Source organism: Lissotriton helveticus, chromosome 3_1, assembly GCF_964261635.1.
Source record: "Lissotriton helveticus chromosome 3_1, aLisHel1.1, whole genome shotgun sequence".
In the NCBI taxonomy this organism is placed as follows: domain Eukaryota; kingdom Metazoa; phylum Chordata; class Amphibia; order Caudata; family Salamandridae; genus Lissotriton; species Lissotriton helveticus.
The window spans coordinates 1,110,393,955-1,110,421,306 of record NC_136061.1 but is presented as its reverse complement, the minus strand read 5'-3'; the positions used below and the strand labels follow the sequence as shown (position 1 = coordinate 1,110,421,306).

The following is a 27,352-nucleotide window of genomic DNA, read 5'->3' as shown; positions in this document are numbered from 1 at the left end:
CATTAATTGTGATGATATAAAATATCATCAAAGAGGGGATTGATGGAGCAAGGATTCGCACGTAAAGCGACTTGCTTAAATTCATGAACCCAAATAACATTAATTAACTAATCAATATGTTTGTCTTATTAATTTGCCCCTTTTCGGACATTTTTGGATGTCCGAGAGAAGCTTGCTTATGTGTTTACTAATCCTAATACGCTTGCAACCTAAAATATCTGCTGCTACGCGGGAATTTCTACTGCGCATGCATCGGTCATACCCATGTGACGTGACGTACTCGCAGTTCTGGAGGGAATCTGTTCGCACCTGTGCATTAGAGCTAAAATGGCTGCTTTGTGTTCTCACATGCGAGAAGCTTGCATTGCTGCTTTTGCTATGCTGTTCGTTCTGCTTAATCACTAAAGCTATAGTTTATTATAAAGTAATGGGTATAGAGTAGAAGTTCATGGTATACAGTGTATTCATTTATTTCCGTGTTCTAAAACTGTTTCTATTTACTTTTCATGTATCGTAATCTTTGGGCATGAGGGACGGGAATACTCCATTTTGAAAATCCTTTCTGCGCATGACAGTCCACAGCCAGAAGATGAACTCTGTGTTATTGAACGCAAGCCAGATAGAAGCACCAGCCAAGATGTGCCTGGGAACTCACGTCTAACCCCACTAAGAAGAAGTCAAAAGACTACAATGTATTTATCAATAGACTGTCCATTGTTTCGCGAATTGAAGACATCATGAGAACCTGAACTCAATGGGCGGGAGCCTTAGTTTGAATAGGAGACGGTGGAATTCTAAAATATTAGGTAGTGTGATGACCTGTCCTTTTCTTCTGCCCAATCAAAATTTGGGATCCTTACACTTGCAACATTGGGGGGTGGTACACTGACCTGGAAAATAGTATAACTAGCCTAGGTTTAGCTAGAGAAATTGTCCGACTTGTCCGAATAGCTTACCTGTCACTGACCCAACGCACTCAATAGCTGATCGAGAACAGAGGTGCTGCAAAGCACTCTGTCAGACAGATTCGCAGACCCAATCGGGGTTTTGGGAACCTTAAGTGCTGGCGAATTCGATAACCCAATCGGGGTTCTGACTGATAGCTGCAGAGAGGGTGTAGCGCAGGCGTTGCAACTGAAGTGCGGGTGCTGGTCTCAACTTTGGTGGTCCTGGTCCTGATTTCCAATGTGGTCTGCCCTGTCCTGGTTTCCATACTGCACCTGCTGGCCTACTGGCAAACTGCATTTCCTTGGGGTTTCCTTCTGTCCTTGTAAACTAACCCGTGGCCAGGGTTGGTCTTCACTCCGTTCTAGGTAAATATAAATCTGTGTGGGAAACATATAGTACCTTTGCGTAAAGTTACTATTGCACATGTTCCTATTTCTCTCCCCCTCCTTGTGAGACATTATTAAATTAATATAGATGTTCCTTTTCTTTACCCTTCTTTAGCCAAACTAAAGTGGTTAGTCTGAATTATTAGCGTGTTCCATTTCTTACCTTCCCTATAGCTACATGGTTACTTCATTGTCGACATTTCAAATTGAGTTCCTTTTGCCTTACCTACCCGTTGACAGTGATTAAACTGTGATTTCTAGCATGTTCCTTATTTTTCCGTCCTTTAGAAACACCTTTCTAAATAAAGATTCTGTGAGTTCATTATAGTATGTTCCCTGTTCTTACCTTCCCTTTAGATTTCTCAATGGTTGGCATCATATCTTTTACATAATTATACGCTTTTTATGAATCTGGTTATTGATAGTTTGCTTGCTGTGAACTTTTGGCTTTCAACCCTTGATGAAAATTAGATAAAGGTTTTCAAAACTTCTTGAGTCTGTGGTTATTATAAAGAGTGCAAATGTTATAAATGTTATTTGACTGCTTATCTTTGCAGCTAGCTCCCTGAACCATTGTGGTCATAGGTACCAGTGATAAGGATTGGTAAGTCAATGGTATAGGAATTAGTTAGGATTAAAGACTGGTAGTAGAGTGTAGGTTACCCGATTAGATAAATATGGTGAATTGAATTTTGGGCCCAAGTGTGCATATGGTAAAATTATAGTCGGGTGACCATCGCGCGCTCTATCAGTAGCACAGCCTCCCCATAACACACAGACGCTGAAATGGATTCACATTTGATGGCACTCCATGAGGGACTTTCATTCTCAGATGATCTACCCCCAACTGTGTAGACTTGTCCCCTAAACAGTTCATGAATATGCTTGTGATAGCAACATGGAGGTACCTAATAAGGTTATTAAATTATAAGCGCGTGTGTCTCCCTGTTGTGGAGGGTTGAATTCATTTTTTATCCTGATGTTGATTAAGGAGGTTCATACATAGTATACGAAATCTACCAAGATGTTGAGGTCAGTCCTTCACCATGCAGAGAAAGGCACAGCATGCATGACAAGCTTCTTTATTATTTACAACAAATGAAGTTTGGTTGCCCGAGTGCATGTATGATTCTTGGGAGCATGGACACAAAGGCTTGTCTTTTAGTTTCTTTCACACCACCAGTGGAGCAGTTGAGTGGTGATACCCACATACCACTGTTAGGAGCTCGAAAGAAAAAAACAAATATGCAGGCGATTTCCCATGGGACATCTATATTTGAACAAGAAGAGTGTGAGGGATCTGTGCTATAAATATATTGCAGGGAGGAAGATTTTCTTGATTAATTCTAACTAACTCTCGCAGAGCAACTTGCAGCAACCCCGGATCACCAGGACAGACGTGCTCCTGCTACCAAGATGCCCTATTTACAAATAGATAAGTCTAATTTACCTAAAGAAAAGCACTGATTGACTGGTCTATTGCAGGTAACCTACTCCAGGCTAAAGCCTGTGAACCTAATGGGGTAGCTATCATTAATGTAGCAAGTGCAGCTGCACCAGAGTCTAGGGTTTTGAGGGCCTGTTACACCTATAGTATAGCTGCCTTTTAATATCCAGACAAGTGGTTGAGGGCCCTATTTTTCTTGCTTACATTAGGTCCCAGTGAACCCTTTCCGTTCCAGAGCTGAACTTGTCAGATCATGAGGCACTCTTTTGGTGAAAGAATCTGATGCACCTTAGGGCAATGCACAATTGTCAAGAGGGACGGCATGAATCATATTGTCACATCCACATATTCATAGCTGAATCTAGAAAATATGTTATTTGTGCTATTAGGACACTACGAATAAGAAAGTAAAGAATTGTATTATTTACTTTATGACAGTAAAAATAAATTACCTCACAGCTCTGCCACTGGTTTGGGATGTTAGGTCGAAGTTTCTGGTCACACACAACTTTTCTCATGTCTTCTATTGAGGGATCAGAAGGCACCATGTCATGATAAGGCAACTGATGTTCGTCAATGACTCCTACAGGACATTTGTGAAACAGAAGCAAAATATAAATGTGACGTTAAGTGTAACATGTGATACTGGCAAAGTGGTTACATTTATTATTCTCTGCAAAACATATACATTTGTGTGTCATATGCAGAAGCAAGTCCTGCTAGTTATCAGCACTTAAAACCCCACGTGTTGCACAAAGTTGCTTTGGGGGTGGGGATGAAAGCTGCAGAATTTATATTTCAGCATGACATATCTGTCAACTGGTGTCAGAGTGGTGAACAAATGCAGTGGTATGTGGCGGTGCGTCCATTGGGGGCGCTGGGGCGTTGCCCCACTAATGCCACGGCACTAATGCCACAGCATGCCATTCAAATTCTTCCTTCTACTTCTCCAACTCTAATTCGAATCAGGACGAGTCCTGAATTAGCGTCGGAGAAGTAGAGCGAGGGAGGGACGCTGAAGGAGGTGGGAGGGGACGGGGCTGGCCAGGCTGCAGCACCACTCGGGAGTTACAGCGCACTATGCCGCTGGCAGCGCGACACGAAGGGGAGCATGGGCGGGACAGCGCCCTAGTCCCACACGTCGGGCGAGCGGAGCCTGCAGCGCACCCCCCTGAGCCGCCGCCCCGGCCAACGGCCAATGGGGAGGGCTCTCCTGGGGACGGGGAGGTGCTTCCGGGGGTATATGTCCAGGCCCAGCAGCTAGGCTCGGCCTTTCTTTCCCGCGCCTAGTCCTAGGCTGCTCTGCGCTGTAACGTCGTCGACGGATTCACGGTATGGGGCTTCCGGCTACTCTCCCCCCGGCCTGATCCCTGGACATGACCTGGTTGATTGGGCCCTGTGGTGTCGACCACGGGGGGGCTGGTGGTTGCGTGTCGCGGGCTAGGCGGAGCGGGGTTATGAGTGTTTAGGCGTGGGTAGATCGTGTTAGATAGCTGTCGGGTGTCCAGCGGGGCTTGCACCTCTTCAGGGCCACGCGGGTAATGATTGCAGCGCCGGCGTTCCAGGTAGCGGGCGGCATGAGGACCGGGGCTGCCGTGGTAATGGTCACCCCTTCAGCGCCACGCGGGTAGTGATTGCGGCGCGTTTAGATGTTGTCATGTGTCCAGCGGGACTTTCACCTCTTCAGGGCCACACGGGTAGTGATTGCAGCGCCGGCGTCCAGGTAGCGGGCGGCATGAGGACCTGGGCTGTCGTTGTAATTGTCACCCCTTCAGGGCCACGCGGGTAGTGATTGCAGCTGGGCGGCATGAGGACCGGGGCTGCCGTGGTAATTGTCACCCATCAGGGCCACGCGGGTAGTGATTGCACCGCCGGCGTCCAGGTAGCAGGCGGCATGAGGACCGGGGCTGTCGTTGTAATTGTCACCCCTTCTGGGCCACGCGGGTAGTGATTGCAGCTGGGCGGCATGAGGACCGGGGCTGCCGTGGTAATTGTCACCCATCAGGGCCACGCGGGTAGTGATGGCAGCGCCGGCGTTCCAGGTAGCGGGCGGCATGAGTACCTGGGGCTGCCGTGGTAATTGTCTGGGCCCCTATAAGGGAGGCTGATGCTAGGCGCTAGGCGGTTCTGTGGGCTCGACAGTTAAGCCCACTAGGCGGTTCTGTGGGCTCGACAGTTAAGCCCGCTGCGGGCCACGCGCTTGCCCGCCGCCATTGCCGGCCACGCGCTTGCCCGCCGCCTTTGCCGGCCACACGATCGGGGGGGGCGCTCCCTCACAAGCAGATTGCTGAAAAAACCTCGGCTATTGCGCTCGACAGTTAAGCCGGCTAGGTTTAATTTCTCAGGTGTTGTTGATCACTGATAGAACTCTACACCTCTCTTTAATTTCACATCTACTAAGATTGCAGTACCAAGATTCCGCCAGTCTACAAGGCCATGGAACATTCGGCAAATAACAGCGCATTTCTTTTCCATGACAAAAAGGAAAACAAATGACTGCGGTGCTAAAATTGGAGCGGTGTGCCAAGTCTACACCGCGCGCGCGCAGGGCCTTGATGCAGTGGACAAGAACATTCCCGATGAATAATTTGAGTTCGCATCGTAGGAAATCCTCATCTCCTACAGCTGGTGTCCTTTGCGTTAGACACATTACTGCAGCTAAAGCGGATAAAGTGACGCTCGGTTATAGGTCAACAATATTTACAGTACTGCGGAATACTTATGTATATTCGTACAATTCTGTCACCACGAGGGATGCCAGGAAAAACGCTCTTCATTCTGATGTGCAATAAAAGTAAAGCAAACAGCAAGGCTACCATTTTATTGACTTTACACTTGGCAATAAATACATTTTATATGGGCCATCTCTGTGATTTCCATCCATTACGGAATGCGGGGTTCGCCAGGATGACCCCGAGCGGGGGGAGTACTCCGCGAGGCGTTTGCGTTGCTTAGAGGTATTTTTAAGCAGTTCCACCTTTCGTCTCCGGGGAGGTTTTGATTTAATGTAAAAGCGCGAGGCTTTGCCACTATCAAAACTGCTTCACGGAATGTGACAAGCCATTAAGCAGAAAATCCCTTCTGCCAAGGCACGGAATATATAACAGGCCTTGCACGAATGCGACAAGCTTGTAGCCTTAAGCGCCTATTGCCAATGACAGTGTTGCGCGTGTGGGGCGAGCAACGGCAAAAAATCTGTGTTTATGCCCACTGCGTCCGTGCCTTGTGTTTACTGCGGAGGCAAGTTAATGCAACAGTGACCACCAGAATCTTTTATCAGATGCTGGGAAGCAGTGGGATTCCGAAGGGCCCAAAATATAAATTCTATGTGCGCAGCCACAAACGTACTTTCACAGTTGCAGAGTTTAACAAATGCCTGAAGAGATACAAACAAATTAGCAAAGGGCAAGAGTTAGCGTACATCTACCGATGCGCACCCACTAGCGCAAGAGCACCCACTAGCGCAAGAGGTCAACGGGTGCACCATTATATTTTGAAGGATGCAGGTTTTTGCCTGCTTCGATAGCGCAACATTCATTTATGCTGGGATTGAAAGCCAGCAATCAACACCGTGTGACTTCTTCCGTTTGGACCTAGCACAGATGAATGAAGAAGGCACACAGAGGCTCTTTCTGACTCGTAAGCTCAATTTCGCCTCAGACTTTATGAGCAGCACTGAGGTGAAGTGCATAAATGTAGCGTATACGTGAATTTCGTTACTGTAGATCCGGCTGGCCAGCCCTTTAAAGCCCATTCTCAGGATTAAACCTACAACGAGGAACAGACAGTCGTCTTGCGCTCATGTCAGTGCAAGAAGCTAATACGAATATAGTTGGTAGTGTAAGGAGGAGTCAAGGGCATAGTGCAAAATGATTGGGGCACCCATGCAGGATTTAACCCCCTATTCTCCCATATCTGATATCCAGTGGCCATGGCCTGAGTAGGCACCCCTGATGAGCAGGGGGTACACTGCCTGGGCTCTATCACTAATTCATGTTAGGGACATTGCTATACAGATAGTGATGCACAAATAAGTCTGTATGTGCCTTGGCTACGTGCCCTGCACCAGTTCAGGTTACACTAACAGGATAAACATTGTACGACAACTATTTAGGCGAGAGAGCAGGATATTAATGTGGCAATTATGTTAGGCGCTGAGGTAGATTCAGGTCCCTGGTACCAGCACACGGTCATGGAGGGGGGGTAACAGGTATTGGCGAATGAGCACAAGATTGTTCAGACACAAGTGCAGTGCTCAGGACGATTTACGGTTGTGTTGTTCTTTCAGATTACATTTGGAACACGTCGCAAGGATTAGCAACTACCTAGGAGGAGGGCAGATCAACAGGTAATTGCTGAGGGCAAGGTCCATTGGACCAGCTCATAAACAAGGGGCAGTTCGTTCGTGAAGTACGAGCCACAACCTGGTAACACGGTGCCATTAAGGGAGTGGCACATTATAACGCGGGTCTCTTTACAGGTATTCTCGCTTGTGACACGGTCTGATGTTGAGTAACGCAGTCTTGTTTTACAGATTGCCCTCGGGAACGCGGTCAAGGTTTGGCAGCAGCTAGGATTGAAAGTACAACAGGTAATGCATGGGACGAAACAAGAGACAAGGGCAGGTGGCTGCCAGTGGGCCGGTCGCAGGCCAGCAGACCCCGCTAAGAAGGCATGAAGCCGCGTGGGGGATAATGTACGCGGGAATGCGTGGCTCACCCCCCCTTTGTACTTTCTCATCCGTAGGAACCCGGAAGGGTAGAAGCCATCACTATGAGCACCCGTGGTGCCGCGTTGCCACAGGACGGGCTGTGGGCGGAATTCCTAGCGGTCGCGCAGACCAAAGGGCCAGCATGGGCACAAGGTTTCATTGAGGCGCGGAGGCTAGAGGAGGCTAGCCAACCTGGGGCCCATGAGGATGCACCGGGCACCTCGGGAGAGGGGACACGTCGGTCCACTCGCAAGCGGAAGGTCACCCAGAAGGAATTTCCGGCCGTACCAGCACGTAACAGTCAGCTGGCATTAACACCACCCCCCGCTGTGGTGCCAGTGGAGATGCCCGTGGTACCTACTATGGTACACGAGACAGCGACAGAAATAACGGACTTGACGCGCAAGATAGTTACCCAGGATTGAATAAATATAGCCACACACGACATTGAGTTACGGGGCAGCAAGGCATATTTTGAGTATCAAGGTAAACCATAAAATTATTACAAAAATGGTTTATAACTCTCAGCAGTACAGCCTGCTGGCGTTTTCGAGATCGGTACTGGACACGTTTGTTTGTGTTTTCCCCATTCTTTGAATACAGTTCAACTTCCAAGTAGAGTCGACACTCCCATAACAGCAAGGGTTTCCATACTATTGAGATAACGAAGATTGTACAGGTAGGCAGGACGAACAATTCACAAGTTCGTTCTTCGCCAAAAGGGTCGAGCATTGCACTGGTGCCTTGAGCTAGTCAGGCCACCTGGTGGCACTGCAGCACAGTTTTACCATTACTAGGCCTGACAGAACACTGCGGTACAGTGTTTTCGGAATTATGGCCTAGGCCAGGTGAGCGGTGAGCCCTCACCAAGGTACAGCAGTAAGAAGCAACTGTGACATGGCACGTAGAGCAGAGGGACTGCGGGTTAAGGCCTGGCTGCTAGATAGGAGTTGGCTTAACGGCTAGGGTGCTCGACCTCGGACCTGGGGTTCTGGGTTCGAGTCTCGGTACGACGCCAAAACATCCTGGGATTCTGGGCAAATCACTTAATCCCCCCGTGCCTAAAACGAATGTGCGTCCCCATGCAAGGTAACTGGTGATATGTAAAGCGCTTTGATACCTGATTCGAATCCAGTTTGCGCCTTATAAAACTAGGCAAATAAAAAACCTAGAAACAAAGACATTATGCTCTGCACCATGCCTCAGCAAAGTTTCTCAGTTTGCATAGTGAGAACGCACCACACAAGGGCTCAGGCCACGTCCCTGCCGCGAGCGAGGCGCCACCCGCCTGCGGTCTTCCAGTGAGGTTCATGGTAGATTTGTCATTCTCTTCACTGCGTAGGTGTCTCGTCCTGACGTAAGTATTGGGTGTAACAGTTCGGTTTCAGCAAGCGATGCTGCGAAGACACCCAATCGTATATTATGAAGCATTCTAAATTTACAATGACTTATCCCAAATATTACGTTGCATCGTCGGTACGACTTTGAATTGTATTTAGACATAAAAACAATTCTGCAGCTCATGGGCCCTGTTTGCACCGCGCATATTCCCAATACGTTGTGGGAATACCTGGGTGCATTAATTAATGTTAACCCAAACTCCTGTCCATAAGTTCGGACAACTCGTATAATACTCCACAATACGTTACATTCTACGGCCCAGTAGCCTCAACAGTATATGTCTGCTGTAAATACCCAGACAACTCGTATAATACTCCACAATATTTTAACAGCATATGCCTGCTGTAAACACCCAGAGCCCGGTAGTAATAGCATGAATGAACAGCGAATGAGACTGCTCAATGAACATTATGAGACTGCTCTACTGAGCATTGAAGGATACTGCTCGATATAACGAGAAAGGTATTTGCGCGGGGCTTGTGGAGAGCAATCTTGGTATTAATTGGTCCTAATTCAAACTGCAGGGTTCACAAGAGGTGGAGGGCCCTGGGCCAGGTACAATAGTAAGCGGGCCCCCTGAGTCAGTGAATTATGGGTTATTCAGGTCCCAAGGTGGCAAGATCAATGTCGTTGGTAACTAGTCCTGTGAAAGTGAGACCTGCCCTTGTAGCATAATGAAGTGCATGCAGGTTCAGATGGGGCGTTACCATGCGATAACCGGGTATCCATTATGTAATAAAGCACTTTGAGCCTCACACCAGAACAGCACCCTGCGTACAAAGGTCTTCATGTTTTAAAGGCAGCATAAAGTTAAGTTTGGTGTAATTCATACTAAGGTCAGTAACACAATTACTAAGACTTCTACTATTGATTTGCTGTAATGTTAGATGACTGTTGTGGCCTGTGCCCTTAACATTCTGGCGCCGAACGGAGCTGGAATCAAGGTAATAAATAGTAACAAGCGAAGTGTATATGGCAATTCAGGCTAGCCTATGTGTCTTCCTAACTAAGAGAACAATTACTGACTACATCACACATCTGCTGTAGTTTTAATTTAACAGTTCCATCGTTAAGTCGGAGCGAGTTTATGAATACATGAGAACGCAGCCATTTGTGGGAGTGAGCTCTGGTGGTACATACATGGCAGAGGGTGCTGTGGAGTGACATGGAGCGCTCAGTGACTGTATACGTTATGTAACAGATTTTAGTTAATATATCTGGTTGTACTAGCAGGCACAGACAGGCTCAAACAAAGTTGGTATGGTCATATTGGAAATGTCGTTTAGGGCGCCAGTCGAAACAGCCCCTGAACTTGTTTCCATCAAGGAAGCAATACATGCCGACAAGGCTTCGTGGTGAACAACTATAATAGCTCACTGTCGCCAACTCTGGTTATCTGGCGATCAGCCCCTTACAGAGAAGGAATTTGTTGTACCACACATATATTCAAACATGATAGTAAAGAGTCCGAACACCAAGTGCTCTAGCAGGCCGCACAGCCCCTTTACTGGCTCTCACTATAAAAATCGATTATGCAATGAATGGTCGATAAGCACGTCATCCTGAATTGCTCGAGGTCAACTTTTGTGCATTTATCAATAATGCGTTTTTATATAGCACGGACGTTACCTGAAGGCATGAGCTATTCACAATAAGTACAAGAAATGACAGGTAATAATCGCACAGTGCATTGCAGAAGGGATAAGTGATAAGTGTGCAGGTTGCTAGAGAGACAAAGTACAATTGGAGGTAAAATACTGCAACATATGCTAGACACTCAGGCCTAGGACAAACGTAATGTTGGCGATGGTGGCACTTGAGTGACAACCGGGAGGAATAAGTAGAACTAGAATGAAGGGTCACAATTGTGAATACCTTGCCTATAGTGAATAGGGCCAAACATATACCCGAACACTAGGTAACAAGGGCAATAAATGGCATGTCAGCCCTAAATTAATGTACAGCCAATGCCAATACAGTGCATTGCTTTAGCACACATTCTCAACATCGAAAACATGTATAACCTCCTAGCTTCAGGTTAACAGTGTAAAGCTTGATGGTCGCCTAGAAGAAAATTAGGAGTGCATTATGCTTGCTGCAGGGGCACAAGCGCAGTCCGGAAATAGGAACCTTACACCAATATTCTGGGAATGAGTCCAAACCCACCACACATCAGAATGTTGACTCGTTAGCGGCTGGCCCCGTGGCAGACAAAAAGTGAGGGCAACAACTAGGTGTGGTGAAGGGTACTATGATAGAGGTGCACTAAACAGCGACCAAAAGTAGCTAGGTGGGTGGGGGGCTCTGTCATCGATGGAAGCCTCCTCCAGAGCTGTGGCGGAGTACAGGGCGATCTGGAAGCAGATGGACAGTAGGGGTACCTCTGCGGCAGAAGGATACAGTCTAAATACCTCTGCCTGGCACAGTAGGGTGCCCGAGCCAAGAACCTGGAGCCGAGGGGGTTCCAGGAAACAGCGTCGGCGCCCCGTTAGACCTTCGGGCGGTCGGGGGGCCTGAACCGACCGGGGGTGTGCCTCATCTCCCGCCCTGACAGGGGGGGCGGGAGTCTAACGAAATAAAGTGATAATGTACTGCACCGTCAGAGCATCGCCTCGCCGTGCAAGATGGCTCCTTGGGCATGCGGGTCAGCGAGAGGCTGCTGCATTGGATCGCCTGTAAGATGACCCACCTATCAGTACGTGTGTTGTACGCAAATAAACCTGCATCACTGGTTTCCCACAAATATGTCTCATGAGTTTCCTTGGTATGTAAGTGTAATGTGCGCAGGGCGAAGCAAGCACTGATGGTGTGGGCACTATGCCGCTGGCAGCGCGACACGAAGGGGAGCATGGGCGGGACAGCGCCCTAGTCCCACACGTCGGGCGAGCGGAGCCTGCAGCACGCCCCCCCCTGAGCCGCCCCCCCGGCCAACGGCCAATGGAGAGGGCTCTCCTGGGGACGGGGGAGGCGCTTCCGGGGGTATATGTCCAGGCCCAGCAGCTAGGCTCGGCCTTTCTTTCCCGCGCCTAGTCCTAGGCTGCTCTGCGCTGTAACCCACCCTGAACCCTGACCCAGCTGCAGAGCGGTTGGCACAGTTTTGAATACCTTAATGATCATGTTTTTATGTTGCAGGCGGAGTCACAGGGCAATCTGGAAGCAGATGGACAGTAGGGGTACCTCTGCGGCAGAAGGATACAGTCTAAATACCTCTGCCTGGCACAGTAGGGTGCCCGAGCCAAGAACCTGGAGCCGAGGGGGTTCCAGGAAACAGCGTCGGCGCCCCGTTAGTCCTTCGGGCGGTCGGGGGGCCTGAACCGACCGTGGGTGTGCCTCATCTCCCGCCCTGACAGGGGGGACGGGAGTCTAACGAAATAAAGTGATAATGTACTGCACCGTCAGAGCATCGCCTCGCCGTGCAAGATGGCTCCTTGGGCATGCGGGTCAGCGAGAGGCTGCTGCATTGGATCGCCTGTAAGATGACCCACCTATCAGTACCTGTGTTGTACGCAAATAAACCTGCATCACTGGTTTCCCACAAATATGTCTCATGAGTTTCCTTGGTATGTAAGTGTAATGTGCGCAGGGCGAAGCAAGCACTGATGGTGTGGGCACTATAGTTACAGCAGTAGTTAGAGCGCATGTTCATTTTTGGGCTGATCATTTTTACGATCAGCCCAAACATGCGCACTAGCCTTCCCCTTAAGAGACCGAGGGTTGCTTCATGTCGCAGCCCCCGGTCTCCTAATGGGCAGGAATATCTCTGCCCTCAATCAATACTGGCGCTGCTGGAGCAGCGTCAGAAAGGTGTTAGCAGTGACGTCGTGGCTGTTCCGGTTTTTTGAAGAGCGTGCACGGGTCGGGACCCTGGCCCAGGAGGAGCAGTCGAGCAGAGGCGGCGTGGAACGGTAAGTTTTCTTTTCTTAAATTTTCATTTTTAACTTCCCCGGCACCTAACCTCCCCCCTTTCCCTCCTCCTTCCGAGTATTGCGAGCCGGCTGCTTGCTTGATTTTGCAGGCAGTGCCCAGCAGGTGCAGTGGCACTGTCTGGTACACAGAGCCCCAAGGGGCCTCGGGCCTGTTGAACTTTACAGCAGTAAAAAGGAGACATTTTCCTTCATTGCTGCATCTCCTTAGTGCAGGTTTGTTTTGAATGCCATGTGCTGATTCGAGGGTAGTGCGAGCACCCGAGTCTGCTGAGTCACTCCGCGCACGTGGCTGGGTACTGGTTCTGATGGCATATTATGCCAGCATAATAAATTCGGACTCGGATGCTGTGTGCTCTAGTAACACGTTGCATATTGGTCTTGAATGGTGTTATGTTCCATTTGTTTGGGCGGTGGTCAAGGCAGTATTGGGCAAAACAGTTTTTTTTTTTTTTTACCCGGTGGTACATTTTGAAACCTTTCCGAATTATTCTTTTGTCAATTCTGTGTTATCACCACTTGTTTGGAAATTACTTTTTTAGGGTGAGACCTCGAGTCACTTATGTTCTGTGTTTCGAACCGTGACACCTATTTTCTACATATTGTCTGATGTAGGTGTTAGTAGGTTTCCGTGAAGGTGTTAGTAAGACATTTGTAATTATGAATCCTAATATCATTCACCACCACCTAATGCCAGAATTAGGCCACCCAAGGGAAAATCACGGGCCAGATGAGGGTCGTCTGAACCTATTACAGGCCGATGTTCCACCCGGGTCAATTCTGGAAAGCTGTGGAGGGGAAAGGTAGGCTATGTGTTGGGAGGGAAATTTAATACGTTTGAAATGTGCATCCAGCGAAATTGGTTTGACCTGTTTACAAGATTTCCTCCAGTCTGAATCGGTCCACGGCTCTAGGCACACTTGTGCTCACTTCTCCCGTGCCCCTTCCACATCCCCACTTCCGTCTTTTAAGAATGTTGCACGTTCGTTTTTTGCCACTTACCATATTCAGGATCTTTTTTTGTCATTATTTTTGTGTCTTTAGTGGAGAATTTTTTTGTTATTATTTCTGTGTTAGTGGAGACGCTTCCGTTTTGACTAACCTTTGAGAGAACAGATGTGCTAGGGCGTTATGTTTTCACTTAGTTATGAGAAAATGTCACGATTGTTATAAGTATAAATTAATTTGAGGGCTTTTAATCGGGTCCTGGTATATTTATTGAGTACAAGGCGGCATTCTGTGTGGCTACCATTGACCACCACTGGTGTCCATGGGCTGTAATATTACTGTGCTCCACGGACCAGGGCTTTAAGTGGGCCTGATGGGACAGGCTTATTTCAGGGTGTTCTCTGTCTTGATCTTAGGGGTTGATGCTCATTGCCACTATAAGCTCGATTTGTCTCAGATGAATGAATACAAATACTGCATTAGGAGTACTTAGCAATGCCTTTTGTTTGTTACATATGATATCTTGGATATAAATTTTGGGAGCAGTGCCTGGATGCAGTTTAGGAATCAATATCTACATGAGTTGGGACCAATGTTCTTGCCTGACTGAACTTCATGAGAGAGTCTTTAATTAAGAGAGAGTGATGCAGATGGAACGTCTTTCTCAAAATTGTCACTGTGTGAGATGTGTGTGTGATTGGCAATGGCATTGTATTTTGTTACTGGGCCTTGCACACTTGAAACTTTGCCATGATTGTCCGGAGTGCATTCATTCCTGAGGCTCACGGTTTCAGGCCTTTTGTCCGTGGTCCTAAAATACTTTCCTTTTAGAGATGTTAACGGGGCAGTGCAGATGACTGGGCCTTTTTATAATAGTTTGTTACAGTAGTTAATCCTGAGGCTACCTGCTATCTTTCGGCAACTGGCATAACTACCTTTTTTCTTAGCTGCCAAGTAGGTGATTTGGTAACTACGCTGCTTAGGCTTTTTTATCCGACATTGACAGAATTGTATGCAGACTAATTTCCATGAGGGCATTGCTGGCAAAATGCTACATTCTCTGCTTTCTCAGCTATTTCACTAATTCTGCAAAGATTTTTAAAATGCATTTTATTGCCAGCACCTAATAGCTAAAAGTCAGAAAATGTGCTGATGCTGTGTGGTTTGTAGACTACAGTATACATTGACACAGAAGTTCTTGTGTTGAGCGTTGTGGGATAAACTGTCTGGAAAACTACAATACGCCTGCAGCATGTTTAGCGCTATGAGGTAATAAGAATGTTCCACTCAGGAGGAGTGCGCAGCCTCGGGTTAAACTGTTTGCCAATAGTCCCAGAAATCTTCATTTCCTACAGTCACTGGAAATCAAGGTTCTTAGCCCCAACATGAATTATATGCTCATAAGGAGAGAATTGATAAGGCCCTAAAGATGAAGACCGTAATATCTATTAAGCCAAGGTAAGTAAGTATGTGGTGTTGCAGAGAGCATGAGTGATCAAGATTTGAGTTTTACATGCAAATTTTACATTAAATTGCTCATTATTCTATTTTATTTTAATAAAACGTTCCTACTCCTTGGACACCCAAAGTGCTAAGTGGCAAAGTATATGTGTGTGTGTCAGTGTGTGTGTGCATGTGTACGTGTATACACACGTGCGCAAAACTGCTTGTTTTATGCCATTAGTGTTTCAGAGATAAGATCTATCTGCACACATGTTTGGAATTGCACAGAATTATGGATGAGTGTGGAATTGTAATTAGCTGCTGAATTTTAATAATTCCTTTTTGGTGGTGGCCGCTGTGCCAAAAGGAAGATGAAGTTTTGTTGCTCACACTACGCTTTGTGTGGTTTGTTAGAAATGTGTTTTTGAAGGACGGTCTTTGTAAATCGACTCTAGACTGCGATTCACTATAACGTTCTCTCATAATCCCTACATTGGCTTAGTGCTTTGGATTGTACATGGTGCTGTGGTTTTATGTTCCCTGCATTCAAATTGCTGTTGTGATATTATTTTAGATGTTAAAAAAATGCAGTGTGTGGGGTGTTCTCATCCTCCCCTCCTGTCAGCATTAGGCTGGCACTTGACATCAGATGCCCTATTAGTTTACTGCACTGAATGTGTAGCTTTAATGTTCTCTTGGTGTGGCACATTATATGACCGGCTGGGCACATGGATACTCCGTTTTAATCAAAGGTCACTGAAAATCCTTAGCAGCAAATTCACGGTCTGGCCACTAAGTTAATGAATGATAACCAACAGGAGCATGTTAGGACTTCTGATGTCATTCTGCTTCCGGACCCGTGGTTGGCAAATGAGTTTTTTTGCAGGGGTTACTCGTCTTACTCAGCTGTGCTACTCTCTCGCTGGTTGGTAGCTACATGACTCAAAACATCTCTGGGATGTAGCACTGCTGCACTAAACACAGATTCAGATTTAACACAGGCTTTCCACTTGGTATGGGATGATGGTTTTAATCTGTGTGTTATACGTTTTTATAATATAAATTTCACATGTATTTCATTTCCCAACCCCAAATTTGCCCTGCCTTATTTTTTTTTTTTGACCGCTCTATGGGGGTGTTGCAATCAAGGGTTGTGAGCTGAACATGATTTTGAGTGGGGATTTCAGTGCTAAGCTAGGCAGTGAAGCCTCCGTTTATGGTGAAAGCCCGCTCTGAGCAGACATACAGGGGTGTACCCTGCAGGGACTAGATCAGAGAAGTTATTACCTGTCTCTTCATGTCCCCACATTTGATTTGTGTAATGCAATAGAGATCACAGGGATGACCTTAGTAGGACTCCCAGGGTGCAGGGTGTGGAGGGGCCGGGCCGGGGACTGGACAGGGTCATCAGACCTCCGTGACGCATTCCTGCTTTCTCAAATTTGCTTGAAAATGCACAATTTGTCCACTCTTTTTTCAAAATTTTCTTGGGGGGAGAACCCCCCAAACCCTCTGTAGGGGGTTCAGGCTCACTCGCTACGCTTGCTCGCCACAGTGCAGTTCAACAATTGTTTTACGCCTCACCACTTTCAAATGTCACCATCCGCCCAGGCTTACACTTCTCACTCCTGTTGCTAACAATGTGATTATTTCTGCTTCTGCCTGCCCAATTCTAACATTTGTTTTCCCATGGCGGACCTTAGGGCTGAAAAGCAGGACTGCTGCACAGAGCGTAGGTAGACCTTTGGCCGCTCGTGGCTATCCCTGCATCTGCCGACCCGCGGTGGCAACATGTGAGAGAGGTGCTGGCAATTCCTGCATTTGCTGCCCAGAGATGGCCGCAAAAGTTGTGCCGCCCAGGTCGGACCACTTCCAACTTGCTACGCCGCTGCTGCTGGAACAGCAGAAGCTTCGTAGCCCACCAGCCCCCCTCCCTTTGACTGCCTCCGACAGTGCCCGGTTGCTGGGGTGTGGCCTCTATTAGCACAGCTGCTTGGCCCAGGTCTCTCCCTTCATCACTTTATTTATTTTTTGAGTGGAACTTTACTTTTCTCTTCAAAAGATCGATACTTTCTGGTGTAACAGGCTGAAAAGTTGACATCACTCTCTCCTGAAACACAGGTTTTAATCACTGCTGTGTTGATTATGATGTCACCAGGTGCAGACTTTGATTAAGATCTTTGCTTAATTTTTACAAGTGTTTTTTACTCTTTTGGGGAAACATAGCAAACAATGATGATTTTTTTGAGGCAGCACTATTCGATCTACTAAATTATTCCATAAAAAGAAACGCAGCATGTACCAAACATCAGTGTCATTAGTAGGACAACTATAAATTATCATCCTACAAGCTGACGAGCTTCAGGGCTCCTGCGTGCCAAGAGTGGTGTAGTTACCTGAGGAACTTTTGTGGCAGCATGTCCTCCAACCCAGAATGATACTCCACTGATGACAGTATAATCCAGAAACACGTGTCAAGAGATACAGAAATGCCTGCACCAGCTTTGAATAATATTTTGATGAACTTTGAAATGAGTGTGAAACTATGTAGTGCATTGACCAGTGGTGCAAAGGGGTAATGGCGCTGAGACCTGAGGCAGTGTGCTCCTACCCCCACTTACTGTTGAAAAAGGCTCCAGTGAGCCTACAAGCTGACAATCTTCAGAGTTCCCGCTCACACTGGTATTGTAACCTGCAGGGATTTTAAGGCAGCATGTCCAGCAACCGCAGAATAATTCTCTTCTTATGACAGAATAATCCAGAAACACATGTGTAGAGGCACAGAAATGGGTGCACCAGCATTGATTATTATTTTGATGTACTTTGAAATGAGCCTGAAACTATGTAACTACATTGCCCAGAGTATATATGTTACTTTGTGATTGTATGGGTCGTGTTTTGTACAGTACTTTTTTGGTCTAAAGTGATCGAAATAAAGTCTTTCTGAACTGAACTAAATTTAAAAAACACCCCTTCTCCCTAGCTACACCACTGACAGAGAGTGGAGGATACCATTTGAAAGGATAATCCTTAAAATGGGCTTTTAAGTCATCAATGAATTTACAAATCATGCTACTCAGCTGCAGATGTTATGGAGTTCAACCTATACAGTCCTACTTTGATCATTGATTCATGTAATATTACATCTGCTTAAAATTATCAAAGAGAGCCTTTAACCCTGGGCGTAGTTTGTGTAGTAGCGCTACACGTAGCTACGCAAGTGCACTTCGCACTACGCGAGATACGCGTAGCACTACGCGCTCACGGTCACCAACTTGATGTTGAGGACCTCAAGCTAGCGAAAATGCCAACTACGCTATGCTATGCATTTTTGCACTGTGCTATGTGCAATTCGCATAGCACGAAGTAGCACAAACTACGCGAGCGTAGCGTAGTTGGCAGCCCCGGGTTATTTTACATCTGCACAAATCGTGCTGACAGAATGTATCAAAGATGCAGACTGTGATTATCACAATGAAACAATACTGCATCTTGTATGCTTCTGCACTGAGGTTAAGACGGAGAGACAACGTTTCATGAAATATATTTTTCTTGCTAGCTAACAGAATGGTAATATGCTCAGAAGCATTAAAACATTGCTTAAACGCTGGGAACATATTAGAATTTAAGTAGTGGCCAAAAGTTCACAATTAACTTTGTTTGCTCTATGATACTGAAAAAGTGTCTGAACTGAATAACACCAAATCACCAAACTTGGTATGCAACTAGAACTTTACTCAAGGTACCTCGGCTTGGCTTGATGTAAATCTATCCATTAAGAAATCAGTGTGAAGTGGTTAAATCTAAGAGATATATGAACAATTGAGTAAACCCTGCCCCCAGGCCAATGTGAGATGGCCCCAAAGGGTGCCCCCCAGGTTATACATTAAAAAAAAAGAAAAATGATTATGGGAAGGACTAGTATTGTGTGGATTGACCACACACAGAGGCAAGGAACTTCCAGATGTCAGCCCTTGGGCTAACCCCCATTGCGCAAGGGAGTTCACCCACAAAGGGTTGGGTACTTGCCAGGGTATATTGGCTACTCTCGACGCATTGGGCGCAGGGCATTGCTGGAAGCCTTACTCTGCGCACAAACCCCCGTTGTACATAGTTGAAGGCCCCACACAGCTCAAGTTTGTCACACATCAAGGGGTGGGCGCTGGTGTTGGCTGCCCTTGGAAGGTTGGGCGGAAGCAAGATATGATCGAAAAACTAAAATTCACTGGAAAAAAAACAAATGTTAAGGTGAAGGTATAGTTAGCTTGTGTACAGCACCTCAAAATATGTTTACAAAAACCTTTACTTGACAAACCAAAAGAAAAAGAAAATGTAAATTCCTGACACATTTTGTACACATATGTCATAGACTGCCAAAGTTATTTGAATGAAACTGGGCATTAATAATTTCCTGAATGCCTTCACAATTTCATGGTGCTTAATTAAACAGCGCCAAAGTTATCTGCAGATTAACAATTTTGAAATCCCTCTCCCCCTTCAATTGTTCTTGCAGCATTGATGGATTTACATCCATCAAGAGTTATCTAAACGTGGCAAAGCAATGATTTTGTGGCTCCTCCTCACCCTTTGAGTCAGCCTCTAACCTTGGTGAAGCATAAAATCTGATATTACTGCACCGGACGTAGCTTGCACCTGCCTGCCAAATGTAATGCACATCCATTAAACAACTATAAAGTTATTACCACATGCCAACACCCCCCTTGTAACTTTGCACCAAAGATGGATCTGCACGAAACTTACCACATCCACAGAAGAGTACATTTTCACAATAAACCCCACACCTATCATATCATAAAAGAACCACCTAAATACCCACCATAATAAACAACCCCAATACCAAAAAGAACCCACCCACCACCATCTCACAACTAAACATCCATTATCAGTCGGCCAGACACAGACTATGATATGGCCAGATACATCCCATCTTACAGAAAAACACCAAGAATCTACAAATTGCACAGTAGTTTTAAAAACATTTCTCCCAAAGACTGATAGTTAAATGTAAACAATGGGCATTTGAGCGATGTCATTGGTGATGCACTCTGTGATGACGTATGTGTTGTTATCAGTGGTGTCAATTGAGATGTCATCGCTGGTGTTGTGTGGGGTCATGAGTAAGGAATTGTGGGGTGTGGGGTATAGTTTTTGTACCATAGCATAATTGGTGAATTTCTGGGTGTTTGAGGTTTTGCTGTTGAAACATAGCATCACTTTAACTGTGGAAATATATATCCTCCCTCACAGTATTGTGCCAAGGCAACTTGAGTGCCTAGTGAAGCATGGAGCACTGCTGCCAGGAGTTTAACTATTGTCAGAGTCATGACTAGCCAGCAGATCCAAGCAGAGATGCTGGACTAAACCTTCCATCTATACAATGGCATTAACGGCGGATGATCACTTCAGTGACAGTGCCAAAGGCTTGAATTTGCACTGTGCGGAAGAAGCTAATACTAAACCACTTCTGTATTTTATCAAGAAAACTATAGGCAGAGATAAGCCAGAAAGATTATTGATAGAGTGCTTGAAGATGGGCCCCTCAAGATGGAAATGACTCAAAATGGTTCCAAAATATTGCTGGTGATATTAGTGTAATGAAGTGAACTTAGACCGAACATTTTCAAATGAAAGATCATGCATTTTACTACTTGGGACGTGCACACTAGAAAAATGGAGTTGCGCTCATAGTGAGAAAGGTCATTGCGGAGAATGTATTTGGCTATAATGTCACCAATGATAGACACATAGCAATCAGATTGACAACATGGCAATCATACAAGTTTTTACACCAAAGACCGATGCAGATAAAGAATCTTTAGATCAAGTTACCGATCAATTTGAGAGCGTGAGTGACAGTAAATGCAAAGAAGATGTGTTTCTAGTGTTTGAAGCCTGGAATGCAAAACCAGGTAATGGAAAGGAAAACAATATAGATGACACACATGACCCAAGAAGTTGAAATGATGCAGGAGAAGATTATCTGTTTCTGTCAGTCCAATGACCGCAACATTGACACAAAATATTTTTCAAACAATCAAAGCAACACCTAAATACAAGCACTTTACTAGATGGAGTGAACTGGAATCAACGCGATTCCATTCTCAGTGTCAGCAGGTGGAAGATGAAAGAGTTCAATTCTAGTTGCAAAATAATGTCCAGCAGCAGACCGTAAAACATATCATAAATTGCTCAATTATAAAATCCAATTCAAACTGAAGAATAACAAAGCTATTTTCTTCCAAGATAGATTTGGACAACATACTTGGAACATGTGAGCAACATGTCAAAAAACGATTTGAAATGCTGAATTTGAATAATAGGGAGCCAGAAGAAGTATGGACAGAAATAAACAAAACTATCAAGGATGAATCTCAGAAAGTGTTACGTAAGTCACAAAAAAACAAAAGAAATCCAAGTGGATGATAGAAAAAATGTTAGAAATTGCGTCTTAAAAAGATATATGCATAGGAATTACAAAATACCAGCTTAAAAACTGCATATTCAAGGGGGCATCTAGGACATAAAAAGACCGACATTGCAAAAACATCTGCAGGAAAGATCAAAACAAATACGGAAAATCAAAGATTGTATTTAAAATTTGCGAAACCAAAAACAAGGACCAACTGCAAACTGGTATGCTAAAATACAACAATGGACAGATCATAGTTGAAGATCAATCAGATTTAGAAAGAATATCCAAAAGATCCCTATAGTAGGGATTTTAACTTGCCAGATACCCGAGGGGACCTTCGCATCACAGGCAAACATTTAGTCATGGAAGAACTAGTCTAACAGCACTAACATCACGGCCAGGAAGGTGCGCTACAGAAAGTAATGCAATTGCAACTGAAACATTACAAGCCACAGAAGATCCAGTTATGTTACTTAACAAACTGTCAACAGACTTGGAAAACAACTGTGTGGATATTCCACAGACCCAATATGGAGTAGAAAGACATTAAAAAAGAGAGACGGTGAGCATCCTGAAGGCGGATGTTAAGGACACTGCCACCAAGAATCCACCCTGACGTGTCTATATTCCATTTCCCAATGGGACAGGTCCTAGTTCCAATTGACCTCTATAATCAGAGGGGCAGGTGCCTATGAAATAATATTGTATAATTTGAGAACAGTATCATGTTTGTTCCAATCTCTAACTCATGTGATTACGTCGTACATGTTGGTGATGCATTGTGATTATAAAATATACAGAATTATGTGTTTTTGATATTCTGGGGAAAAAAATGATAAAATAATATGCAAAACAAAATAAAAATATATTTTTGATAATAATCAAGCACTATGTCGTTTGATCAGGTGTAAGAGGTCCTGATATAATTTCATATATTCATGCTTGTTATTAGCTTGTTCTTTTTCCCTTTACATAGTTTTCCCTACTAGCTAGCAAGTGCTTATTGTGATATGTAGGGGTTCCCTTATTTTTCCAAACTAGCCTATGCCCAGTCCCCCTGAACGTATCTGTGACCAGTCAAGGTCCTTTTTGACTCAGCTCATACACTTATAGGCACCTGTCTGATTCTCTCACTCAACCTCTTATCCTCTTCTCACTCTCTCTCCCACACGCTCCTGCTCTATCTCTAAGTATTTCTCTGTTTTTTTTGCACCTCCAGTGCCAACTCCCTGTCACCTTTCGCATTTAGAGTGCATCTCACTGCCTCTTGTTTTCCTTTTCTGCCATCTCTTCAGCTATATTTATGCCATCTGTACCTTTACTGCCTCTTTCTTGTACCTCTAGTGCCATTTCTCTGTCACTCCTCACACATTTAGTGCCTCTTACTGCCTACAGACCCGTTTATTCTCCTGAGGCGGAAGCCGGGAGACACACACTGCCCCTGCACAAGCTAAACTCTATTTCAGCATTATTTTAAAATATTGTTAAAAATTTGTGTTATACTATTTCTTTGGCCTTGGTGGCATTTTTAATCACTTATTCCTCACTCGAGTGACTGTGCCGAGTTAGGGCTCAGTCCGGCCTCGATCTTGGGAGGCGAAGTGGAAGGAACGCGGCGGCCACCTTAGGGAGGTATCTCCCAGGTTGGGTGCAGCCTAGCTGCTCAGGCGCAAGGCACTTGGCGCTAGTATTTAACCATACGTCCATTCCTCCGCACAGCGGACGCGCTATGCGGATGCGCCAACATCGCGCCAAAGGAGCGCCTAAGGAAAGCCCGTCTGCCCGTCCGGGCCAGACCGGGACCAGGGGCCACGGAGCTAACCTCCGCCTCACAAGTGGGACCCGTTCTCACGTACAGCCGTAATGACCTGCTTAATCTAAACAAGGGTGTAACTCCTAATTGTATCACATTGGGTGCTTTCACTTGCACCCCTAAATCCTGTACTGGATGTAGATACAATCTCTTTCTCGATAAACCATGTTGCATGGGGGATGGTGTTCATAAATACCGACTGGCATTACTTAATTGTCGCTCCTTACCAAAACATGCGACTGAGTTCGCGTTGCTCCTGGAGGAACGAGATTTAGATGTACTTTTCCTTACGGAAACTTGGACAAATGAGGGCTCTCAGTCGGACATTGTACGCTCCTTACCCTCCAACTATGCCATACTTAGACAAGACCGACCTGACAGTCGGGGAGGAGGGATTGCCATCATATTTAGAAATACCCTAGGATGTCGAACAGAAAACTTCTCTATCTCTGGAGCTGAAAGCCTCAGTTTTGCTATCTCCTTTTCTCCCACCTGCACCTTCTCTGGAGTTTTGCTCCATAGACCCCCGGGTCCGTACGCCCAATTTTGCGAAGACCTCTCTTGTACAGCAATTAATTACTATAGCACTATCTACCAACTGTACCATTTTAGGAGATTTTAACATCCATGCAGACGAATCTGATTTGCCGGCCTGCATTAATTTGACTACCGGTCTGGAAATTCTTCATTTGAAGCAGCTAGTTACAGACTCTACACACACTGCAGGACATATCCTGGATCATTGCTACACCAATGTAAACACCCTTAGCTATGACAACGCTATTAGGGTCCCCTGGTCTGATCACTCACTACTACTGTTTTCTTTGCCCTCACAGCAGGAAACTGAACATGCTACATTTGCGAAAATAAATTGTTGCGTTTGGTCCAAACTTCCAATAGAAACCTGGGACAATAATCTCAAAAATACCTCACCTAAAATTACTAATGACACTCTGCAAGCCTATATGTCTTTTACTCAGTGGGTAGAGGCCTCTCTGGACCTCACTCTTCCGAAGACTGAACTATCTCATAGAAATGGGGACAATAAGAAAGCCTGGTACACGCCCGATTTGAAACTATTGAAGTGAGTTTGTAAACAACAGGAAAGACAGTGGAGAAAACATTATTCTGAAACTGATAAGGCCAGCTATAAACTCGCCTTAAAGAAGTATAAAAAGGAGATCAAAATCACTCAATCCAATTACTTTCAGACAAAAGTTAGTACAGCCGCTAACTCTCCCAGAGAAATTTTCTAAATTTTTTAATCCTTGGAACCCCCCCCCCCCCCTTCCCCTATTGATGATCCAGGACATGCACAGGTGCGATGTGAGGAACTGGCAAAATTCTTTTTCACGAAAGTGGCCATTATATACTCATCCTTTCAAAATACACCTATTGAATTTCCTTCCTCATCCCACATGGCTCTGACCCAACTGAAGGAATTTGATCCGGTAGACCTTCCTACTACTCAGCGTCTTCTAAGCAATTTAAAATCAGGCTCACCGAATGATCCTGCACCCTCTACCATATTAAACTTGGTATCAGACACTGTTGCCCCAGTTATTCAGGAGGTGATTAATGCTTCTCTGGCCTCAGGCCTGGTTCCGCTTACTTGGAAACAGGCCAAAGTTAAGGCTCTGTTAAAGAAACCTAACCTTAACTCTGAAGACTGGGCAAACTACCGCCCCATCTCCCTTCTGCCCACTATCAGCAAGCTCACGGAGAAATATGTTAATTCTCTATTGGCCACTTTTCTGGAGGGTAACAACTCCTTCCATACCACACAGACAGGGTTTAGGAGAAACCAGGGCACTGAAACAGCTCTCATATCAATGGTTGAGGAAGCAAGGAAGATCGTAGACAACGGAAACCATGCAGCCATAATACTATTAGACCTTAGCGCGGCCTTCGACACCGTGAGCCACTCCATCCTGTTACACAGGCTGGAGGAAGTTGGTGTCTCTGGCCGCGCGTTACAGTGGCTGCACTCTTTCCTGTCTGATAGGACCTTTGTGGTCGTTGAAAATGAGGCTTCCTCCCCTCAAATGTGTCTTAATTGCGGTGTTCCCCAGGGATCGTCCCTCAGCCCTACCCTATTTAACATTTACATGAGGCCTTTGGCTGAGGTGGTGCTTCCCTGGGGAGTACAACTCGTAACATACGCAGACGACACACACCTGATTATTTCATTAACCACACATGATGCCCCTTTTGAAAACCTCTCCATCGGCCTTAATAGAGTTCGGGAATGGATGGATGAATCCTTCCTAAAACTTAATGGGGCAAAAACAGAGGTGATGATGCTGGGACATAAGGCACCCACCACAGTGGAGGAATGGTGGCCGGATAGCTTGGGCCAACCACCCAAGCCCAAGACTCAAATCAAGAGCCTTGGGGTGTGGATGGACCCAGCTCTTAACTTTTCAGTACAGGCCCGGAAGGTAGCTGCTGTACATGCTATGCACTCATGAGACTTCTGAGGAAAAATATCATCCTTCTCCCCTTTGAAGCTAGAAGGATTCTAGTTCAGGCGTTGATACTATCACGCCTAGATGATTCAAATGCACTATATTGAGGGGCCCCTCAAGGGACAATTAAGATACTGCAGACTGCGCAGAATTGCGCTGCACGTATGTTGATGAACGTCCCACGGAGAACATCTGCCAAACCTGCACTCCGCCAGCTGCATTGGCTTCCAGTGCAACAGAGGATCGAATTTAAAGCTCTGGTCACGATCCATAAAGTAGTTCATAAAACAGGACCTGCATTGATGCAATCATTATTCTGCTCGTATTCCCCTGGCCGGTAATTAAGATCCCATAACAAAAATTTCCTGACAGTCCCTAAAACTAGGAGAGTGCGTATGGGTGGTCAACGCTTCTCCGTACAGGCCTCAAAACTCTGGAACAATCTTCCACTCTCCATCAGAATGGAAAGTAACCATCTTAGTTTCAGGAAAATGCTAAAAACCCTCCTGTTCGTTTAGCCTTGGTGAATGAACGTTGGTCTAAAGCGCTGGGATGCCTTCGGGTAGCCATGCGCAATACAAATACGTAATCATTCATTCATTCAACATGTGAAATCTCTTTGTGCTTCTTTCCTATTTTGCCTCTTCTTACCTATTGTGCCATCTTGGTTAGTTGTTGTGCCATCTCTTGGTGGATCTTTCCTTTTTTCTCTTTGTGCCCTCCCGAAGCTCCTTTCCTGCTTCCTGCACCTCTGCCCTCCTCCCCATCTCCTTACCTGTTCCTTCCCGCACTTCCCACTTCTTCCTGGGCTTCTCCTAAGCCCTGCACACTGCCCCTGGTGCTCCTCCCCCTCCCAGAATCTACTTACTGGTGGCCGAAGACATACCAAAGGCGAGCCCGTCTGCACCCATCCACTCCTGGATTACGCTCCACGAACCCTAGTCCAATTGCTCCCCAGTTGTATGCAGCAGCATTCCTCCAGTCTCTCAATACAAGATGCCAGTCTTCACCCTGCTACCATGCCACACAACATGGAAGGAGCTTTCTCCTGCACCCACTGCCATATTGTATGCAGTGACTCACCCACCACACAAGCACCACCAACACACAAACCGCTTACAGTCAGCCATGATCCACCACCAGCATACACACACCCAAGAAATACCATCATGCATGCTCATCAACACTCATTCGCTCAACAAGCATGCCACGGAAATCTGGGATCTATTGGACAAAAACATCCCACACTGCCTCTTCTTCACTGAGCCATGGATGACACCTGCATTAGCACCAAACATCACAATGGCGTTGCTGGCAGGACACAAGATAGCATGACAATACTGCTAACAGAAACCTGGAGGAATCACTAAAATCTTCAAGGAAACTCTCAGCTGCACCACAGCTACAGAGAACGCAATCCCCATCATGGAG

General features: G+C 45.9%; 1 protein-coding gene across 3 annotated transcripts in view; it reads right to left on the bottom strand.

Moving 5' to 3' along the window:
* Window positions 1-27,352, bottom strand: part of ACVR1C (activin A receptor type 1C) — a 675,408-nt gene that overhangs the window by 88,925 nt on the left and 559,131 nt on the right. For all 3 annotated transcript variants that reach the window (XM_078681710.1, XM_078681711.1, XM_078681709.1), the window contains one exon: window positions 3,234-3,364. In XM_078681710.1, the coding sequence (XP_078537836.1) occupies window positions 3,234-3,364 (131 nt within the window). The remainder of the gene's footprint in view (window positions 1-3,233; window positions 3,365-27,352) is intronic.